This window comes from Setaria viridis, chromosome 2 (genome assembly GCF_005286985.2).
Source record: "Setaria viridis chromosome 2, Setaria_viridis_v4.0, whole genome shotgun sequence".
Classification (NCBI taxonomy): domain Eukaryota; kingdom Viridiplantae; phylum Streptophyta; class Magnoliopsida; order Poales; family Poaceae; genus Setaria; species Setaria viridis.
In genome coordinates, this window is record NC_048264.2 from 31004424 (window position 1) to 31021923 (window position 17500).

The 17500-nt window shown below is 43.0% G+C and overlaps 1 protein-coding gene and 1 long non-coding RNA gene across 4 annotated transcripts; one reads left to right on the forward strand and one right to left on the reverse strand.

Moving 5' to 3' along the window:
• Nucleotides 1-1418: 1418 nt before the first annotated feature.
• LOC117845355 (uncharacterized) lies at nt 1419-4640 on the reverse strand. 3 transcript variants are annotated; one of them, XR_004638056.2, is made up of 5 exons: nt 4197-4640; nt 3727-4073; nt 3003-3330; nt 1940-2053; nt 1419-1687 (listed from the first exon to the last, which is right to left on the reverse strand). It is a non-coding gene; the product is annotated as an uncharacterized lncRNA (long non-coding RNA). The 3 variants fall into 3 exon arrangements; XR_004638055.2 differs by having other exon boundaries at nt 1419-1624; nt 4197-4638; XR_004638054.2 differs by having other exon boundaries at nt 1419-2053; nt 4197-4637.
• A 6508-nt stretch (nt 4641-11148) lies between these two features.
• Nucleotides 11149-12637, forward strand: LOC140222066 (uncharacterized). The gene has a single exon (XM_072292237.1). It carries the CDS (start codon nt 11441-11443, stop codon nt 12326-12328), a length of 888 nt encoding a protein of 295 aa, XP_072148338.1. The 5' UTR covers nt 11149-11440; the 3' UTR covers nt 12329-12637.
• Nucleotides 12638-17500: the final 4863 nt, after the last annotated feature.

A 17500-nucleotide genomic window follows, 5' to 3' on the forward strand; every position in this document is an offset into this window, starting at 1 on the left:
ATTGCTTCACTGTGCATGCATAATTTTTTAGCGTTCGATTAGATTTTTTGCTATTCACTATTCATCCAATTTTTAGCGATTTTCTGTTGGTACGAGATGAGTAGCAGCAAAAATCCGCCTTAGAGCAGCTCCAGCGTATAGTCTTTCCCAAAACATGTGAAGTTGGACATGTCATCTAGGTGCTAAGCCAAACAAAATGGTCTAATGTATAGGCTAAAGCAAAGCTAACCTCATAAGACAAGTAATAATGGGCAAACAAAATATTATTTTATTTGAAGCACCGAGTGCAAAAGTAAGAAGCATAGCTAATGTGGTGCTTGAAAGCAACCCCTCTCCTACGTGAAACTCTAGGGAATCTTTCTCCGACATCTTCTAGTACCCCCTTAGCAACTCACACTGGAGCTGCTCTTACTAATTCAAAATCGATCAGGTTCTCAAGGTCCTGGTTGGGCTATTCTTAATGTCTCGATTCCCTCTATATTAGCAGTCGATCGTTCACTGCAAATCCGGTTTTAGTGCTTTTCTGTTGGTTTGTATTCTTGCAAGAAACTGGTAATTGTTGTTGTATAACTATCATATTAATATAAATTTGACTGCAGCACTTTTATTTTAATATGCTACAAAGTTATTTCAAAATGTGTGTATAGTAAATGTCATTCCCTAACACTTGTTATTTTTTTATGTATGATCGTACAACTCTTTTTATTTAGATATCGATCTGATGCATGAGGTTATCGTGTTTGCCCTGACCCCCTCCCACAACTAACAATTCCTGAGAGCTGGAGAGCTTTAGGGTTTTACCGCTTAATTCTTTACTTGACTAGGTCCTTGTCCGTGCGTAGCAAGATAAAAAATACAATTAATTCTTGGAGAAGCAAAGCAAAAAAAAAAAACACAATGCAAAAAAAAACACAATGTGTATGACATGTCAAGTACCAAAGTAATAGTATCATACGGTGGTTCTGCAAGTAAAGAAATCATAATTGTAGCAAAATGAAATTCTAAAAAACATGAAGAGGATGCCTATGAATTAAAAAAAATATAGCTGGCTCATTGGCCGCTGCGCCACCGTGGCCTGATTCAGGAATTAAAGATCACTCAGGGCAAGGCGCCAATCATGGGTAAATACACTGAATTTTTCCAAATGGTCAAAGCATGAAGTGAGATATGATCTGTTAGCTTAGTATACTCAGAGCTCCCTGCACTTTACCGAACTTCAATGCACATTTGTTTGAGACAATGAAGAAATTCTTCATATTACTTCTGATGAATCCTCTCATATGAATCAAGTCAGAAACTCAAGCGTAAATAATCTAGGGGATCAGAAACTCGCTTCACAGCTCAGTTACTTTTCTCATAAAAATCATACTCGTAAGGTTGTCGTGCATGGACTACAATTGTTCCAAGCGCATAAATCATTTGATAAAATACAATCCAGCTTCAACAAAATATGAGAAAATAGATCATGTTTCAAGTGATGCATCATGTTTCAGGCTACAACTTACAAGACTGAACACACGACTACAATCATAAATCACGAGCTGCTGGTTTCCATTGCAGATTGGGTGTCACGCTTGCCAGGAAGGAATTAACAGAGGGTGGTTGCAGTGATCATCTTAGGTTCCTATTGGAGACATGAGAACAACCGATGTGTGAACTCAGAACCAATGTAGTAACTGAAGCATGCCTGTAATATGATGATTGGTTCTCATATTGATAAAAAGAACTGCGGATGTCAGTTATTGCCAACAACCAAATGAACAATTACTTTTTCTAGACTGTTGCTTCAAACTCTACCCAAAATCAGGATAACAGGAATACAAAAAAAACCTTACATGACTAAGTCATCTGTCAACGTTCATGAGTGATATTATGCAAGTGGTCACAAGTTATCAAGTGACTAAGCACATATTTTCCCAGATCCTGTCATTGATCTTACCATGAAAGAATGGGTAAGAATACTCCTGCAGCTTCAGCATCTTTCTGTTCTCTATCCCAGTCCTGATCAAATGATAATAGGCTTTTTCATGCACCCATCAGCTGATATACATGACTGCATTGAAAATACAAGATCAAATTATTTTGAACAATTACATAAAACAAAAATCAAGATTATAAACAATGAACAACTCCTTCAGGAGCATCAAAGTAAAGAAATTCAAATTGAAGTCTAACTACTTGTCATTCTATTAAGCGGCACAAAGAAAGTCAAATTACATTGCACAGCACTTTCTGCTATAGGGGAATCCTATGCCTTATGGTGAGTTCCAAGCAGAGATATGAATTGTAGCTGCATGTTAAATGAGCAAGAAACAGTAATGAAACAATACTGTCCAATTGTTCCATACTGTAATTAACCTATAAACAAGCATCTTCTTTGCTCTTCCATAGCACAAATGAATTTCAACATCCCTGTAGGATATTATTTGTGTGCTGCATTGACATCTAATCTTTTTCTTCAGAAGACAATGCTTGATGCACTCACAAAACACACACGTTAAGGTGCTGTGCCCATGAGGTCAGAATCATTGTTTTAGCCTCCAGTAAGATGCAAGGGATATTATTTGCAGGAAAAAAGGTATTCCTCTTATTTTACAGGCAGACTGTGCATGATGCATCTAATGTCATTTTGAACTAAAACAATGGCACTAAATTTCTTGTATGCTTCACAACAGACTCCAAAAATAAGCCTTTACAAAGAAAAACCTTACAACAATTTTATAAATCTGAAAACAACATCATGTCAAGATTCGGGCAAAAGTAATCATAGTCTACAAACAGGCGTTTGTGATTCACATGTTCTCTTCAGCATTAGTCATCTTTATACAAAATTGATCAATATGGGTGAATAGTAATGTAATTTAAACTTGAGACCTGTATAGCACACAATGGCATAAGCAAAGCATCATTTTGAAGTGTTACATGCCTACTGTTCAGTATCACATCAGAAAATTTAGATAGTCATTTTACAGAACACCTTACTAAAAAAAGCTGAACATTACCTGGTTTTGATTAATGGGCCTATACCATTTGAAATAACTGAAACTGATTGTATAGTCCTTGTGAAAATAAGTTTGATTTATCTCTATTTGGCAAAAGATCGTCTCGCTTCTGCAAAAGAAGGTACAAATGCAGCTCATAACGCATTGCTAGCATTCTGAATTTTTTACCTGAACTCAATTTGAAAAGATTGTATAAATTCATAATAAACCCTAGGCAGAACTATAAAAAAATGATAATGGTTCTTAACAACTGATAGACTAATTATCTAGTTAACAACTTTGGGTCAACAGCCCCTTCTCTCTCACCAACTTGCACTGCCTGAGGCATCTGCAGAACAAAAGGAAGAACAAGAAAAAAAGAAGAAATTAAATAAAGAAAACAAGAAAAAGTAATATTTGCCTAAGAGGCTACCTAATAGCAGTTAACAAAATGCAAGTGTTTTCTATTTCCCCGAGTTATTTGCCGGCATTATGAGATGCACTGTTGCACTCCCATTCAATTCTAAACAAAGTGAATGCAGATGACGTTGGGGTGTGGTTTTAGTATTTCAAGCTCATCTAAACAACGTCAAACTTATTCAGGCAGGACAACATAGATTCTCTATCGTGCAAAACCAAACTAAGGAAACAACCTGCAGACTTCAGAGCACGCACTTGGTGAGGATTGGCAACCGGAGAGAAACAGAAAGGGAGCAGAAGCGTGGAGAAGAGAAGTACGTGATACCTGAGCAACTGAGGAGCCTTGATTCTTGAAAAATCTTGCACCAGCTTTCCTTCCTTGGTGGAGTGCTGGGAGGTGAGGGAAGGCCGCTGGAGTGAAGGGAGGAGGGGGTCTGGCCCGGCAGGCGCCGGATTTGGCCCCCAAATTCCGGCGGCGGCTAGGGTTTCCCCAACCCCACTAGAATTCAATTCTCCCTAATCCTCCCCCAACTGCTTTTTCTTTCCTCTCCTTTGGAAAAGGCACCCTTTGAACTCCAGTTGGGCGCCAGGATGGAGGCTTCGGACGCCTCGACGGCGAGACAACGCCATGGCGACGTACGGAAGACTCAACTTGATCTCCAACCTGAGCGGCTGCAGCAAACACAAGTAGAAAAGAAAAATAATCAGATCTCCGCGCATAGATCGTGAATTGGGCTCGAGATAAATGGCCATTGGATTGGAGATTCGGGAGCGTGCGGGGTCTGATCTGTGTACCATGGAGTAGACGCCAGCATAGGTGAGGCCCGAGCTGCCTCATGGCGTCGCGTGCCGCCCAGCCGTCCGCTACCGCCGCCGTCGAGGCGCACCAGCGCGCGCTCTCTACGTCTGCCGCCGCCGCCGCCGTTGGGCTAGATGGGATCGAGCTGCGATGAGTGGATGGGGATGGAATGCCGGTGGTGGAACGGAGCGAGGGGAGGCGGCTTCGGCCGAGCGCCGAAGGGTGGAGATGGAGTGAGGACGGCGGCTTTGTCGAGCGGTGGGGGTGGCGGGGGATGGAGCGAGGGAGGCGGCGGCTTCTATTTTGCGAGGGTTGAGCGGCATGCGAGGAAGGGGATGAGCCGATGGATCGCGGATGGGCGGGGGTTGCCGCGTGCGGCGCGTGATGCAGGGGGAAGCGGACGGTGGAGGAACGAGGAGGGATCAGGTGGGGATGGCAACAGGCGAAGAAAATCGGAGGGTTCAAATTTGTTTTACCGCGGGACGAAGAGGCGGAGGGTGAACGACGTTTTAATCTCGGCTTTGGTTTGTTTAGATAGACTGCAAAAGATTCCCAACAGTTACATCTCCCCTCATATTTACGGGGAGGACCCTACTTAACTTGCAATACATTCTAATGACTTGAACTTACAAGCAAAACTATCGCTAGACTCTTCCTAATCCATAACCTAGGCAGGCACTGCTACGCTACAGTACTTGCACGTAATCTTCACGCGGGTACTGTTCACCCATGAACAGTAGCGCTGCACGCCCCCTCTTTGGGCCGACTCTGAGGCCCTACGGCTCATGTAGCCTGGCTAGACCCTCTAGACCTGTAACATCTCCCGCCGGATTTATTAGCACGTGTCCTCACGCTGAGTGGCACCCATCCTTCAATTCCTGCTGGCGGGAGTGGATCAGCTGGTCAACATGTAGTGACAGTCATGTGCTAGGACTCCCTCCAGACCTGTAACATCCCCGCCCCCCAGTTTAACTTGACGCGCTGCATTCTCCTTGTGTTGCCGCTGTTGAGGTTGATGTCGTTGGAGCCACCTTTTATTTCTATAGCCATGCCATGACTCTCTTGTTGAAGCCGAGGTGGGGGCCTTGGTTGCTGCCCAAGGTAACCATGGTGATGTTGAGCTAGGGTGGTGCCCATGAACAGTACCACGCACCCCTCTTTGGGCCAACTCTGAGCCCCGGCAGCTCATCTGGCCTGGCTAGATCCTCTAGACCCATAACACATACATGTCACACAAGTTATCTGAGGCCTTTGATTCACATGATATTTGTTGGGATACCATAACTACGGCATTGACTAGAGAATTATGATTACCATTTATTGATGTCCATGCCATTCTGTTTGTAAAATATCAATTCATTGTAGTCTCAATTAGAGTTACATGCCATTCTATATACTAAAAGGAGATTTGCTTGATGCTATTCATTGTAGTCTATGAGACTTGTCTTTTCTAGTTGCAATTTATAAACTGCATTGACATACAATTTTATTTTGAAATAAACGATAACGTACAGTTTTTTTTATACAAATCTAGTCATCTTTCCTATAATAATATTTGCTACATTTGGCAATCATAATCAAAATTTTAAAAGTGTTAATTGCTGCTTTTGTTTCCTATGTTAGTTGTGCATATGGCCTAAGAATATCATGGCTTTGCCTTGGTATCGTGTTCATACTGTCGTATTGAATGATCTTTGCTAAGGGGACCTTTGTTCTAACTGGTTTCATTGTGTCTGAAAGAACAAATTCCCATGGCTGTTGTGATGAGAAACCTGTAGAATCTTTCTTGTGATATCATTTGATTTTTAATTGTTATTATTGGCATTTATTATGCGTTCTTTATTAAATTGGTCTTATATCAGATCATTGATAATGGTAATGGTGCAGGGTTTCCAAGATTGAGTTCATCATGTAATGTTTCTTGCTATAGTAGTGTTATTCAAGATAAAATGGCCTTTCAAGTATCATGTTGGCTGCAAAACAGTGTCTGTTTCTTAATTTCATAGTTTTTCTTCCTGAGTTTCCTCAAAAAAGGGTTCCAAGCAAGAGGAGAAACAGGAGTTCTGTTCTGGTTGTGATTTTCGTATGTGTTTGCTATTTGCAGCATGACAACATAAGCATATATAGGTGTTGACATATGCGGCATCCAAATCCAATTGATTTGTGTAGGCTCTTCTATTTTTACTGGAGAAGCTTTTTTTTCAACTCACAGGTTTCTGAACTATAGTTTTTTCTTGTAAAATGATTGATCATAATAGGAGACCTGCAGTAGTTTTTTGGCAGAACTATACCGCGGAAAAGGTAACATGTGCATACCTGGGTAACAAACCTTTGAACCCTTATGGTGTGACTCGTAAGTGATACTAGACGTGGAGGCAATTTGTGAGTAGCTTGCAGTTGCATTCATACTGGGCTATTGGAGCATATTATGTTACCACTGAACTCATGATAGTAATTTTATTCATCTTTCACATATCGCCTGTATGTTTATTCTGCTAGCCTCTGAAACTTCCTTCACTTAACAGATTGCAGTTCAAGCTTACTATCCCAAGTTGTTTGTGTCACCTGAATCCTTTTTTGGGTCGGTCTTTGTTTTGTCAGGTTACTTATGCTTTGCATGTGACCCAGCATTCCTATTTACTTATGCAACTAGTGTTGGGTCAATGTTAGTACTAGTGACTGATGACTACTGGTGCTATTAACATCTTTTGGTAGTGTAGGTGCCTCCTTGTAGCTGAATCCGAGAAGCATGTGTTGATTAGATCCGAGTTTGGGCTTTGACTTTTGCTGTTACTCGTACCATTCTGTTTTGTGCTCATTGTGTTATACTGTTATAGCTGTGTGTCTATTAATATACCATGTCTAAGTCCATGAATAGATTACAGAAGAATGTATGTTGTAGACGAATACTAAAAGCAAAAAGAAGGTGTAATCGGTGAATTGTTTGCGTGGGTGTGCTTTAAGACCAGGGAGAATCCATGTTGAACACCACAAACTCTGCAAGTGAATCAAGTATGCGGAATCAGTGAGTACTATAAGTGTTCATGAAATTGTAATATTCCTTTCGCTTTTGCTGGTGGGACGATCATCAATTAACAAAATGAAATTTCTGAAAATTGATATATGAAGATGAATGTGATTCTCTAAACAAATTATGAATGGATTTTGTTTTCTTGGAACCTCTGATAGATGGAGCTTTTTATTCTGTAGATAAATACCTCCTTCGTTACAAAATGTAAGAGATTTTAGTTTTGTTCTAAGTCAAATTTCTTTAACTTTGATCAAATTATAGAAAGATTATATTAACACCCACAATACTAAATAAATGCACTAGCAAGACATATTTCATGCTCACACGTGTGTTGTGTTGTGTGTTGGTAGAGACGAGTACCGGAAAAAAGAGCGTGGCGCGGACAAAGCCGAAATGCAAAGACGCACCCGCGCCAGTACTTAACCGTAGCTGAGACTCTGGCAGATGGATCCCACTCCCACCAAGAGATTCCTAGCCATCTTGGCGCTAATCGTGAATGCCGGCCCACCTCTCAGTGAGGTATTTCCTAGGTAGGGAGAGTATAGCCGTGCAGGATTACGATTACGTAGCAAGGGTTGAACTTCCAGGGCAAAATTGAGGTGTCATTTTTTTAATAAAGATTTGAAGTGTCATCACATGCAGAGGAAGGGGCAGTCAAACACGTCACAACGACCCGCGTTGGACGACCAGAGCTTTGTTCCTCTTGGGTACCATAAAACAGGATTCCAATCGGAGTCTGATCGGATCTCGGCCTGGCCGCCTGGGTTAGTTGCAAACTTGCAATACGGACGGACGTTCCAAAATTAGCAGTGCACGGGGAATGTCAAGCAGCCTCCTCATGCAAGGTGGCGGTGGCGGTGCTGTGCAAATATGCATCGCCAGTGAAGAGGTACAGGAGAGTACTGCCGAAACGGTTCTTTATCTTGAGTATGGGACAGTGTTTATTCGGCTAAGAACTAGAATTTGGCGAAATCAGGTGGCCAGCATCCGGGGGCATAAGGTTCCTCCTTTACCCGTCATTACCAAGCACAAGCCTTTCCTCCTTTTTTTTCCTGTTCAGACGTATTATTGCTAAAGTTTAGCTTATCTAAAGTTTAGCACTTTCACCCATTAGCACTTCCGTTTGGAGATATAGCTAATGGATAGGGCTAAAGTCCATAAAATGTCACTTTTGCCCTTTATCTCCTCACCTTTTCCCTTTCTCTCTCACACTTTTTGTCTTTTCACAAACCATTAGCTCCTCCCCACCAGCTAATGCTTTTTGCACTTTTTAGGGTGGGCTAAAGTTTAGCCCTCCCATTTGGACGGTGTTGGGGATTGCCAAAAAATGACGGTCACCCTCGAGGTCATTTCGCTCGGCGTGAACCATCTAGCATCGCAAAATTATCAACCTTGGACGAAGGTCCCTAACCTCGAGGGGCAAATCTAGTGTAAAAGTCGTGCTAGCCTCGCGGCACTGCTGTAAATTTGATCTCGAAGCCAAGAAACAATCTTTGATGACTAGACTTTAATGAAGCTCACCCTCGATCACCTGAACCTAACCTCGTGCGACGAGTTTTTCTCTATGTTTTACTCAGGGTCATTGAAACGAGCAAGCCAGGATCCAAGGCACGAGGTTGGCATCTTTCCGGCACGAGGTTAAGATGACTTCGAGCACGAAGCTAAGATGACTTCCTTCACCTGAACCTAACCTCGTGCGACGAGTTTTTCTCTATGTTTTACTCAGGGTCATTGAAACGAGCAAGCCAGGATCCAAGGCACGAGGTTGGCATCTTTCCGGCACGAGGTTAAGATGACTTCGAGCACGAAGCTAAGATGACTTCCTTCACCTGGTTGAAGGTGCGAAGACATTAGAAACGTGAAGGCGTGATTTGTGGGATCGCCTGAGAACGTGATTTGCGGATTGCCTAAGGGCGTGAGAAGCGTGACTCGGTAGAGGAGACCAAGTTGCACAAGTTACCTCCAAAAGACATCTGTGTACAATATATTCCAAGAATGTAGTAGTTTAGAGAGGGTAATCGTGAAGAGTAAAGTGTCCTTTGAGACACTATAAAAGGGGAGCCCTACCGCGATGTAAATGGATGTTCACTTCTCAGAGTTGAATCGCAAGTGCTTCCTTAACTTTGTTGTGTACGAGTCTTCTCAAGATTTATTTCCCAACAGACGGGCTAATGCATAAAAATGCTAATCTTTAGCACTTTCACTTGTTATCAATTGAATGCAAACAGACCCTTACACGCTCCACACCGCGAATCACGAAATGAACGGTATCAAAAAGCGACCCCGGATGGCGGCCGATGACACTGGGAACATGGAATCTATGGAAAAGACCCTGAAAGCCTGCACTGGAGAGTGGAGAGGCAAGCGGAGGCCTGCTGAACACGTGATTTCTAATCCTTACCTTCATTTTCCTTTTCTAAAAAAACCCTTCATTTTGTCTCTGGCGTGTTTGTTCAGCTAGCTCTTATTTAAATAGAAGAGTATTGGAATAGAATGAAAAGGATTGAGCAAAAAATGAACTAATATCCCATCAAATTTCTCCAATTCCACTTCAATCCATTATCCAAACAAACTTGAAAGGGGGAATCACATGTGTTCCCGTTGAAGCAGCTTGCTCTGCTTGGACTGTGTTCAGTATATGAGATGGTTGTTGTACTGTTTTTAGCGATAGTGTAAGTTCTGATGACAAATTCAGCAAACAAAAGGATTGTTTCATTCACACTTTGGCGTTATATGCAGGCAGTTAGCAGCTGCAGGCTGCAGCAGCATCATGCATCGTTCACGGCCCATCAACGAGGTAGCAGATCAGCACGTGCAAGCAAGTCGGCTTGACCAGGATTGGGGGGAAAAAAACGAAATCAAGGAGAAGAGGTGAAGAACCTAATGACGCTGACTTGCAATGGATTCAGTACACCGCTGACATCAGATGCATTCATCATTTATGTGGTGTTTACCTCCATAGGGATGCATTCATCATTTGAAGAACCTACGGAGTAGTAACGAGTCATTACTGGATCGTCGAACGCGTATACCGATCAAGTGTAAAGCGAAAGGCCGATCGACTGATATTACGCAAGTACTCGCGGTCAGCTCCTGCGATTCCTGGCTGGCCCTTCAAAATGGCGCGCGTCAGGTCAGGGGCAGGGCAGCCACGGTTGGTGGGCTTCCAGACGGCTTGGCTGTTACTGCATCTTGTGGACAAAGGCTCCGTTTGTATCCGCTTATAAGCGTCTTATTGGTGGAAATAAGCGAGAATCCCGCCAAACGTTTTTTTTATTTCCACCGATTCACGCTTATGTGGTAAGCCGCTTCAACGATTTAAACTACGAGAAGCGAAAAGCGAGGAGCGAGAAAATCTTCGCTTAGATTATAATCTAAGCGTGATTAGGAAAAGCGTATACAAATAGAACCAAAACGGCAATGATAACTTGGCAACTGGGACGCACCTTTCAGCCGCTCAGTAGGTCCCAAGTATCGGTGACTATTTGAGCCAACCGTAGGAGTGAAGTCTCTGCAGCTTCCACGTTTCTTTTTTTGAAAGCAGCTTCCACGGTTACGGCGTTACGCCTACCTCCTGCGCGAGTTTTATAAAATCGCTGCCCTCGCAACCGTGACCCACAATTGCCGTCGTTAGTGTGACTGCAACTTTAGCAGCCGTGTTTGCGACCGTTTGATCAGAACGTGAGGGACCAGATCTCGCTGCATCTCATACCGTTCATGACGGTTGCCGTTGGAATCTTGCTGAGCATATACTGCTCTGCGTCACCTTTTCTTGTCCATGTGGCACCGATCCGAACCGTCGCTCTTCATTCCAGTGGTAGAGATTGCCTGCAGCAGCAACTTTTGCGGTTGCCGTTGAAGCTGCACAGAAATTCTCAGTCCGCGCCCTCATACATACAACTATCCCCTCGACCCCTCCGCCTCCTTGTATAAACGCCGGCACCGAAGCGGCCAAGCACGCACCCCAAAGTCCCAAACCCTCACCTCAACTCGATATCAATCCTCCGCCTCAGAATTCCTCTTCAGTCTTCACGGCGCGCCCTGACGCGAAGTCGCTGTTGGCCGCCTCCCGCCGAGCTCCAACTCCACCAGCCGGCTCTCGCCTTCGTGGTCGTCCTCGACATCGCCGACGCCGAGCTCCTCTTCCGCAGGTTGGTCTCCGAGCTCTTCCTCGTCGTCGGGCGCCAGCCAGCCGAAGGATCTCCCGAGATGGCGCTCCAGCTTGGCCCAACTGATACGGCCGGACATGATCCGGCCGGATCCGCGCCGAGATCACCGCTCCCCCTCTTCGCCGCGCTCTGCGTCGTCTTCTCGGCGGTGCTGCACGCGGAGCCGCTCGCCGCCGCCGTCGCCGATCTGCATCTCCAACCGGGCGTCGTCGCCGGCGCCGTCCTCTCCGTCGTGGCTTTCTTCAATCTCGCCATCCTCTCGCTCAACTTCATCGTCGTTCGCCGGCCAGCCGCCGCGGGACCCACGACCGCGACCGCGACCGCGACCGCCGGAGCAGCGCCGGCACCTGCCGCCTCTGCATCGAGATCTCCGGTCGCCTTCTTCATGGGGCTCTGCCTCCTCATGGGCGCGGCGCTGCACGCGGAGCAACTCGCCGACGCCGCCAAGGAGTACCAAATCCACCCGGTCGTCGTCGTGAGAGTCGTACTCGCCGCCTCCGCGCTCTTCCACTTGGCAATCCTCACCATCTACAAGTCCCTGGCGCGCCATCAAGCCGAGGACGAACCGAAGCAGCTGCGGCGCCCTCGAGGACTCCCTCTGCTCCCGTTCGTCGTCCTCGCGCTCGCCATACCCACGGCGGCGTCCGCGGATACGGTCATGGCGGCAGGAGCGACCGATCTCCCTCAGGACGCTTCCGTTTGGGCCTTACTGGCCCTCGCTGCCTCCTTCAACATCGCTATTGGCTCTCTGTACTGCTTCGTCATAGCTGGAGCTCCGCCGCCCGCCGCCACCGATGTACAGCCACGGTTATGGTCCAAGGCGGCCGGTGCCATGGTTTCCTGCACCATTGCCGCTGGTGTGCTGGTATCGTGCATGCTCCTTGCCAGTGGAGGTGCAGCAGGGGCTATTATAGCAGCCCGCAGTTGAATTGGGTGTGTATGTGTATATCAACTTGTTATTCTTGCTAGCTGCGGTAACAATAGTAATGTAGTAATAGTAGCTGCCCGCAGTAGTAATGTAGTGATAGTAGTTGTTGTGCTGGGTTTCCACTGTGTTCATAAGCTGATGCTAAATTGTGATAGTTCTGGTACTTCTTGTAACAAGTTAGCAAACAAAATCCTTGTTTTGCACACAGTTTCAGCATTTTTAGGTAGCAGACAGCATACTTTGTGCTCTATAGTGCTCTTTTGAAGATTGAGGAAAAAAAATATATGTTTGATTTCCAGTTCTTGATTATATTTAGTACATTACTAACTGCTGAGCATGCTGAGAAATTTATTACTGACCAAGTGACCAGTGACCACACCTCTGAAAATGCAGCTGCAAATTTATTACTTACTGCACCTCTGAAACACAACTGGAATGAATAGTTGCGCAATACGGAGCCAAATCTAGTGCTTTGTACTGACCTGGCTCTTATCAATAAGAATCAGGGTATAGTGCTACAAGTAGAGTTACTCAATTTGATACATAGGATGCTACTGAAAATTGAGTAGTAAAGAGTCCTCCTAAAACAAAAGCAAGAGTGATATAACATGTACACGCCATTCTTTATCCAGTATGTTGCACATTCACTTGATAATTTCTACTAAGGTCTATACTCCAAGGAAGAAGCTTGACTATAGCTTTTATTCTAAAAAATATTAATGTACACAAAGTTTCTTAATTAATTTTGCATGGGTATGGGTGAAGTGGTGACTGAGAAGTAGCAGAGGACTCCCTTTTGAAGAATAAGATTCTCAGCAATTTTGCTTTACACTCCCTAAAACTTCTTAATGCAATAGATGCTGTCAAACTGTACTTTTACTGATTATATATCCGGCAAATGCAGGCTGTTACTCTACGTTTTAAGGCCTAAAGCATCTGTGTTGTCATAGTGTTGATTAATGTTAGGGAGTTCATGTTTTGCTATGTGCTTAGCAAAATGCTGCAGAAGGGGCAATTGATCAAGATATGATTTGACCATTGGCAATCATCATTTAGCATCATACATGGCATAAGTTATCGGTTCCCTGTGATCCAGCACAGTAATTTTGGAAACAACTGCCAAGCCAGAACCAGCATTAACTACAATTGTGAGCATCAGTTCATTGAGGATGACATTCTCTAGATTAGAAGGACCAGAGGAGAAATTTTTAGTAGGTCTTTTTCTAATTGCAATTTACAAGTTTGATGACTTGCAAAATTTAGTTCTAAGAAGGCATAAACCACTTTTCCTCTTAGAGTAAATTTTGCTACTTTTGCACCCATATAATTGGAAATCCTAAAAGCATTTAAGCTTTTTATTCCCTATATGTGCATAGACTGGTAATATTTCCATCTTTGCTAACTGGGCCCATCTTCTGGCTTATTTCATTTGTCTTTTTAAGCAAATTCTCAGAATTCATCTTTTCCAACCTGTAGAATCTTCCTGATATTATTAAGTCTGCTTTTTAGTTATTATTATTGGCCTGTATATCAATGCACCTTTACAGAATTTTTCATCAGATGAAACCATTTGATCATGATAAGGTTGCTAGTTTTCCAAGTTTAATTTCATTCTGTTGTATCTCTGGACTTTCTCTGCTATTATGAGTTGTTCTGGGTTCTGGATAAAATGATATCTCTGCAGTTTATGCCTTTTGAATAGTATGTTGACCATATCAGTGACTGTTTCTGAAGTTCCGTACTTTTTCTTCCCCAGTTGATCAGTTTCATCCTAAAGGTTGCAGGAATCCATGTTATTAGAGTAGAAACTGAAGTTTTGTTAGGATCTCTGTGTATGATTGCCATCTGTTGCATGATAGCATGAATGTTATGGTAGATGTTGATATACGAGGCAGCTAACTCATTTGTGAAATTTCTTCTGTTTTTATTAGAGAAGCATTTTTTTAACTCACATGTTTCTGAATAATTATTATTACTTTTCTTTAAACAAATATGATTGATCAGAATAGAACGACCTGCAGAATATTCAGAACTATCAACTATTCAGTGGAAGAGGTACCCTGTGCATAGCTGGGTAACAAAACTTGAACTATTTAGGTGAAACTGGGCTTGGCAGCACCTTGTGAATAACTTAAGAGTCACATTAGAGCCTATTTTTGTCACTTCTTACTGCGTGATATCTGTTCAGATAGCTTCTGAAACTAACTTCTGTCAACGGGTTGCAGTTGTGGCTTGCTGTGCACAAATCTGCTGATGGAACCTGGTTCCTTTTGCCGCGGTCTTCATTTTGTCAGGTGGCATATGCTTGCCCCTTTGAGGCTTTGACCCAGCATTCCTATTTATTGATCAAACATGTATTTGCTCGAGGTTGCTATAATTATCTGGTGCTACACACTATCAACATATTATTATAATGTCAGCTCAATTTACATTTTTCACCTACAAAATTTCTAGTTTCCAGATATTGGACAAAAGAAGAGAACAAAACACTAGAAGCTTTGCGCAACCTTTAGATACATTTTCTTGTATACAATTTCTTTGAGCCAAAAACCTTGCAAATCCATAAGTTACAGCCTTATAGGTTTGATGAGAAACAGAAGTTCTGATTGTTACTGTGTATGGTTGCTAGTGTTGCATGACAGTATGCGCATGATATGGGTTTCCTAAAAAGAGGCATTATATAGGTGCTAAAATATGAATCGTCCAACTTATTTATGGCTCTTCTACTTTGATCGGTACAAGCCCTTTCTATCATTTTTGCCAATACAAGATCGATCAAAATTGAAATAACGGCAGATCATTTTCTTGGCAGAACTCCACAGTAAAGAGGTACTTTGCACACACCTAGGCAATAAACCTGAAAGTCTGGTGGTGGAAAAGGACATGGAGGCACTATATGTAGCTTGCATTCTTTTGGGGGGCTTGCTATTATTCTACTGCTGAATGCATGATATCAATGGTTGACATTTCAGTTACCTTACTTACCTACTCTATGTTTATCGAGCCTCTGAAATCTCCTCTGTCATTAGGTTTCCAGCTGATTCTTTAGTCTGCAAAGCAGTGGCTTGTGACCAAGCAATCTAAGTTATGCTTGGTACCTGCGATCTGGCATCCCTGTGCACATATAGATATGATTTGGCCGATCAATCATCATTTAGCGTCATAAATGGCATAATAAGTTATCGGTTCCTTTTGATCCAGTACAATAATTTTGGAAACAAATGCCAAATCAGAGTCAGCATTTAATCTATTATTATGAGCATCAATTCATTGAGGATGACCTCTAGATTAGAAGGATCAGAGGGGAAAGAATTTGGCAGGTCTTCTTATGAATGCAATTTACAAGTTTGATGACTTGCAAATTTTAGTTCAAAGTTATAAGCATTTTTACAGCTACCTATTGTATGTTTGTTCCGATAGCTTCTGAAACTAACTTCTGTCAATGGGTTTGCAGTTGTAGCTTGCTGTGCACAAAAATCTTGATGGAACCTGGTTCCTTTCTGCGCTGTCTTCATTTTTGTCAGGTGGCATATGCTTGCCCCTTTGACTCAGCATTCATATTTATTGATGGAACATGTGTTTACATTTTACTCGAGGTTGCTATTATTATCTGATGCTACACACTGTTAGCATCTTCTAATAATGTCAGTTCAATTTACATCTTTTTACCTACAAAAATTTCCAGTTTCCAGATATTGGACAAAAAAGAGAATAAAATACAAGAACCTTTGTGCAGCCTTTAAATATATTTGCTTGTATACAATGTCTTTGAGCCAAAAACCTTTCAAATCCTCAAGTTACAGGTTTGAGGAGAAACAGGGGTTCTGATTACTACTGTGTATGGTTGCTAGTGATTTTTTTTTTGGGGGGGTAGGGGGGTTGGGAAGACCTGTATGGTTGCTAGTGTTGAATGGCAGTATGCGCGTGATAGGTTTGTGATAGGCTTCCTAAAAAAGAGGAATTTGTAGGTGCTGAAATATGAAGCATCCATTTTATTTGTGGAATTTCTTTACTTTGATTGGAGCAAACCTTTTCTATCATTTTTGCCAAAATTGAAATAACCGCAGGTTTTTTTTCTTGGCAGAACTTGAGATTCAAGAGGTACTCTGCGCACATCTAATAAACCTTGAAGTCTGGTGGTGGAAATGGACATGGAGGCACTTATGTGTAGCTTGCATTCTTTTCGGGGACTTGCTATTATTCTACTGCTGAATGCAGGATATGAATGTTTGACATTTCAGTTACCTACTGTATGCGCATCGAGCCTCTGAAATGTCCTCTGTCATTAGGTTTCCAGCTGATTCTTTAGTCTGCAAAGCTGTGACCAGTGGCCAAGTAATCTAAGTTATGCTTGGTACCTGTGATCCGGCATCCCTGTGCACATATAGATGCAAACCTTGAATTTTAATGGTGAAACTGTGCACTTTGGGAGCAGATTGCATCCTTATGTGGGACATATCATTGGACTGCTGAACACGTGATTTTTATTCCTTTAACACTTGAGTTGCCCCTTGTATGTTTCTGTTCTGCTAGCTCTATGTTGTTTCCTTGTCGACGAGGCCTCCAACTTGGCCGGTGTGGTCGTGCAGAACGAGTGTCGCCGTCACAGTCAGAGGCGGCTCTGTCGATGGCCACCGTCAGGTATCAGTCCACAGTTGAATTGCGTATGCGCGAATTGCGACATGGTCTGTTTGACTGTTTGCTGTATTAGTGCTTCTGTTACTGTGGAAGCTGCTTGTACGGTGTTCATATGCATGATAAATTGATGTTGCTGCTGTACCGCCTTTAACATTTTTGCAAGTTCTGGAGCCGAATTCAGCAAATAAAAAGGACTTGTTCATGCATACACTTTGTCTTTTTGTAGGAAGCAGGTTTGGTGTTCCTTTGTGATCCTTCTCTAGTTCAATAGGCCGCAAGCAGCTGCAGCCTGCAGCAGCATCAGGCATGTGCAGGAACATCAACGAGGCAGTGCAGGTGCAAGCAAGCAGCTGTGAGCTGCAAAATCTTGATTCAAAACCGGCAGAGTACTTTCTTTCAAAAAAATTGGTACAGTAAAAGACACAATTAGAGAAGGAAAATATGACCTCAAGTAGAAGAACCTACTACTATTCAGTTGCATACACTCGGTAAACACCAGGCATCAAGAACGAGCAGATACTTTATCGTTCATCA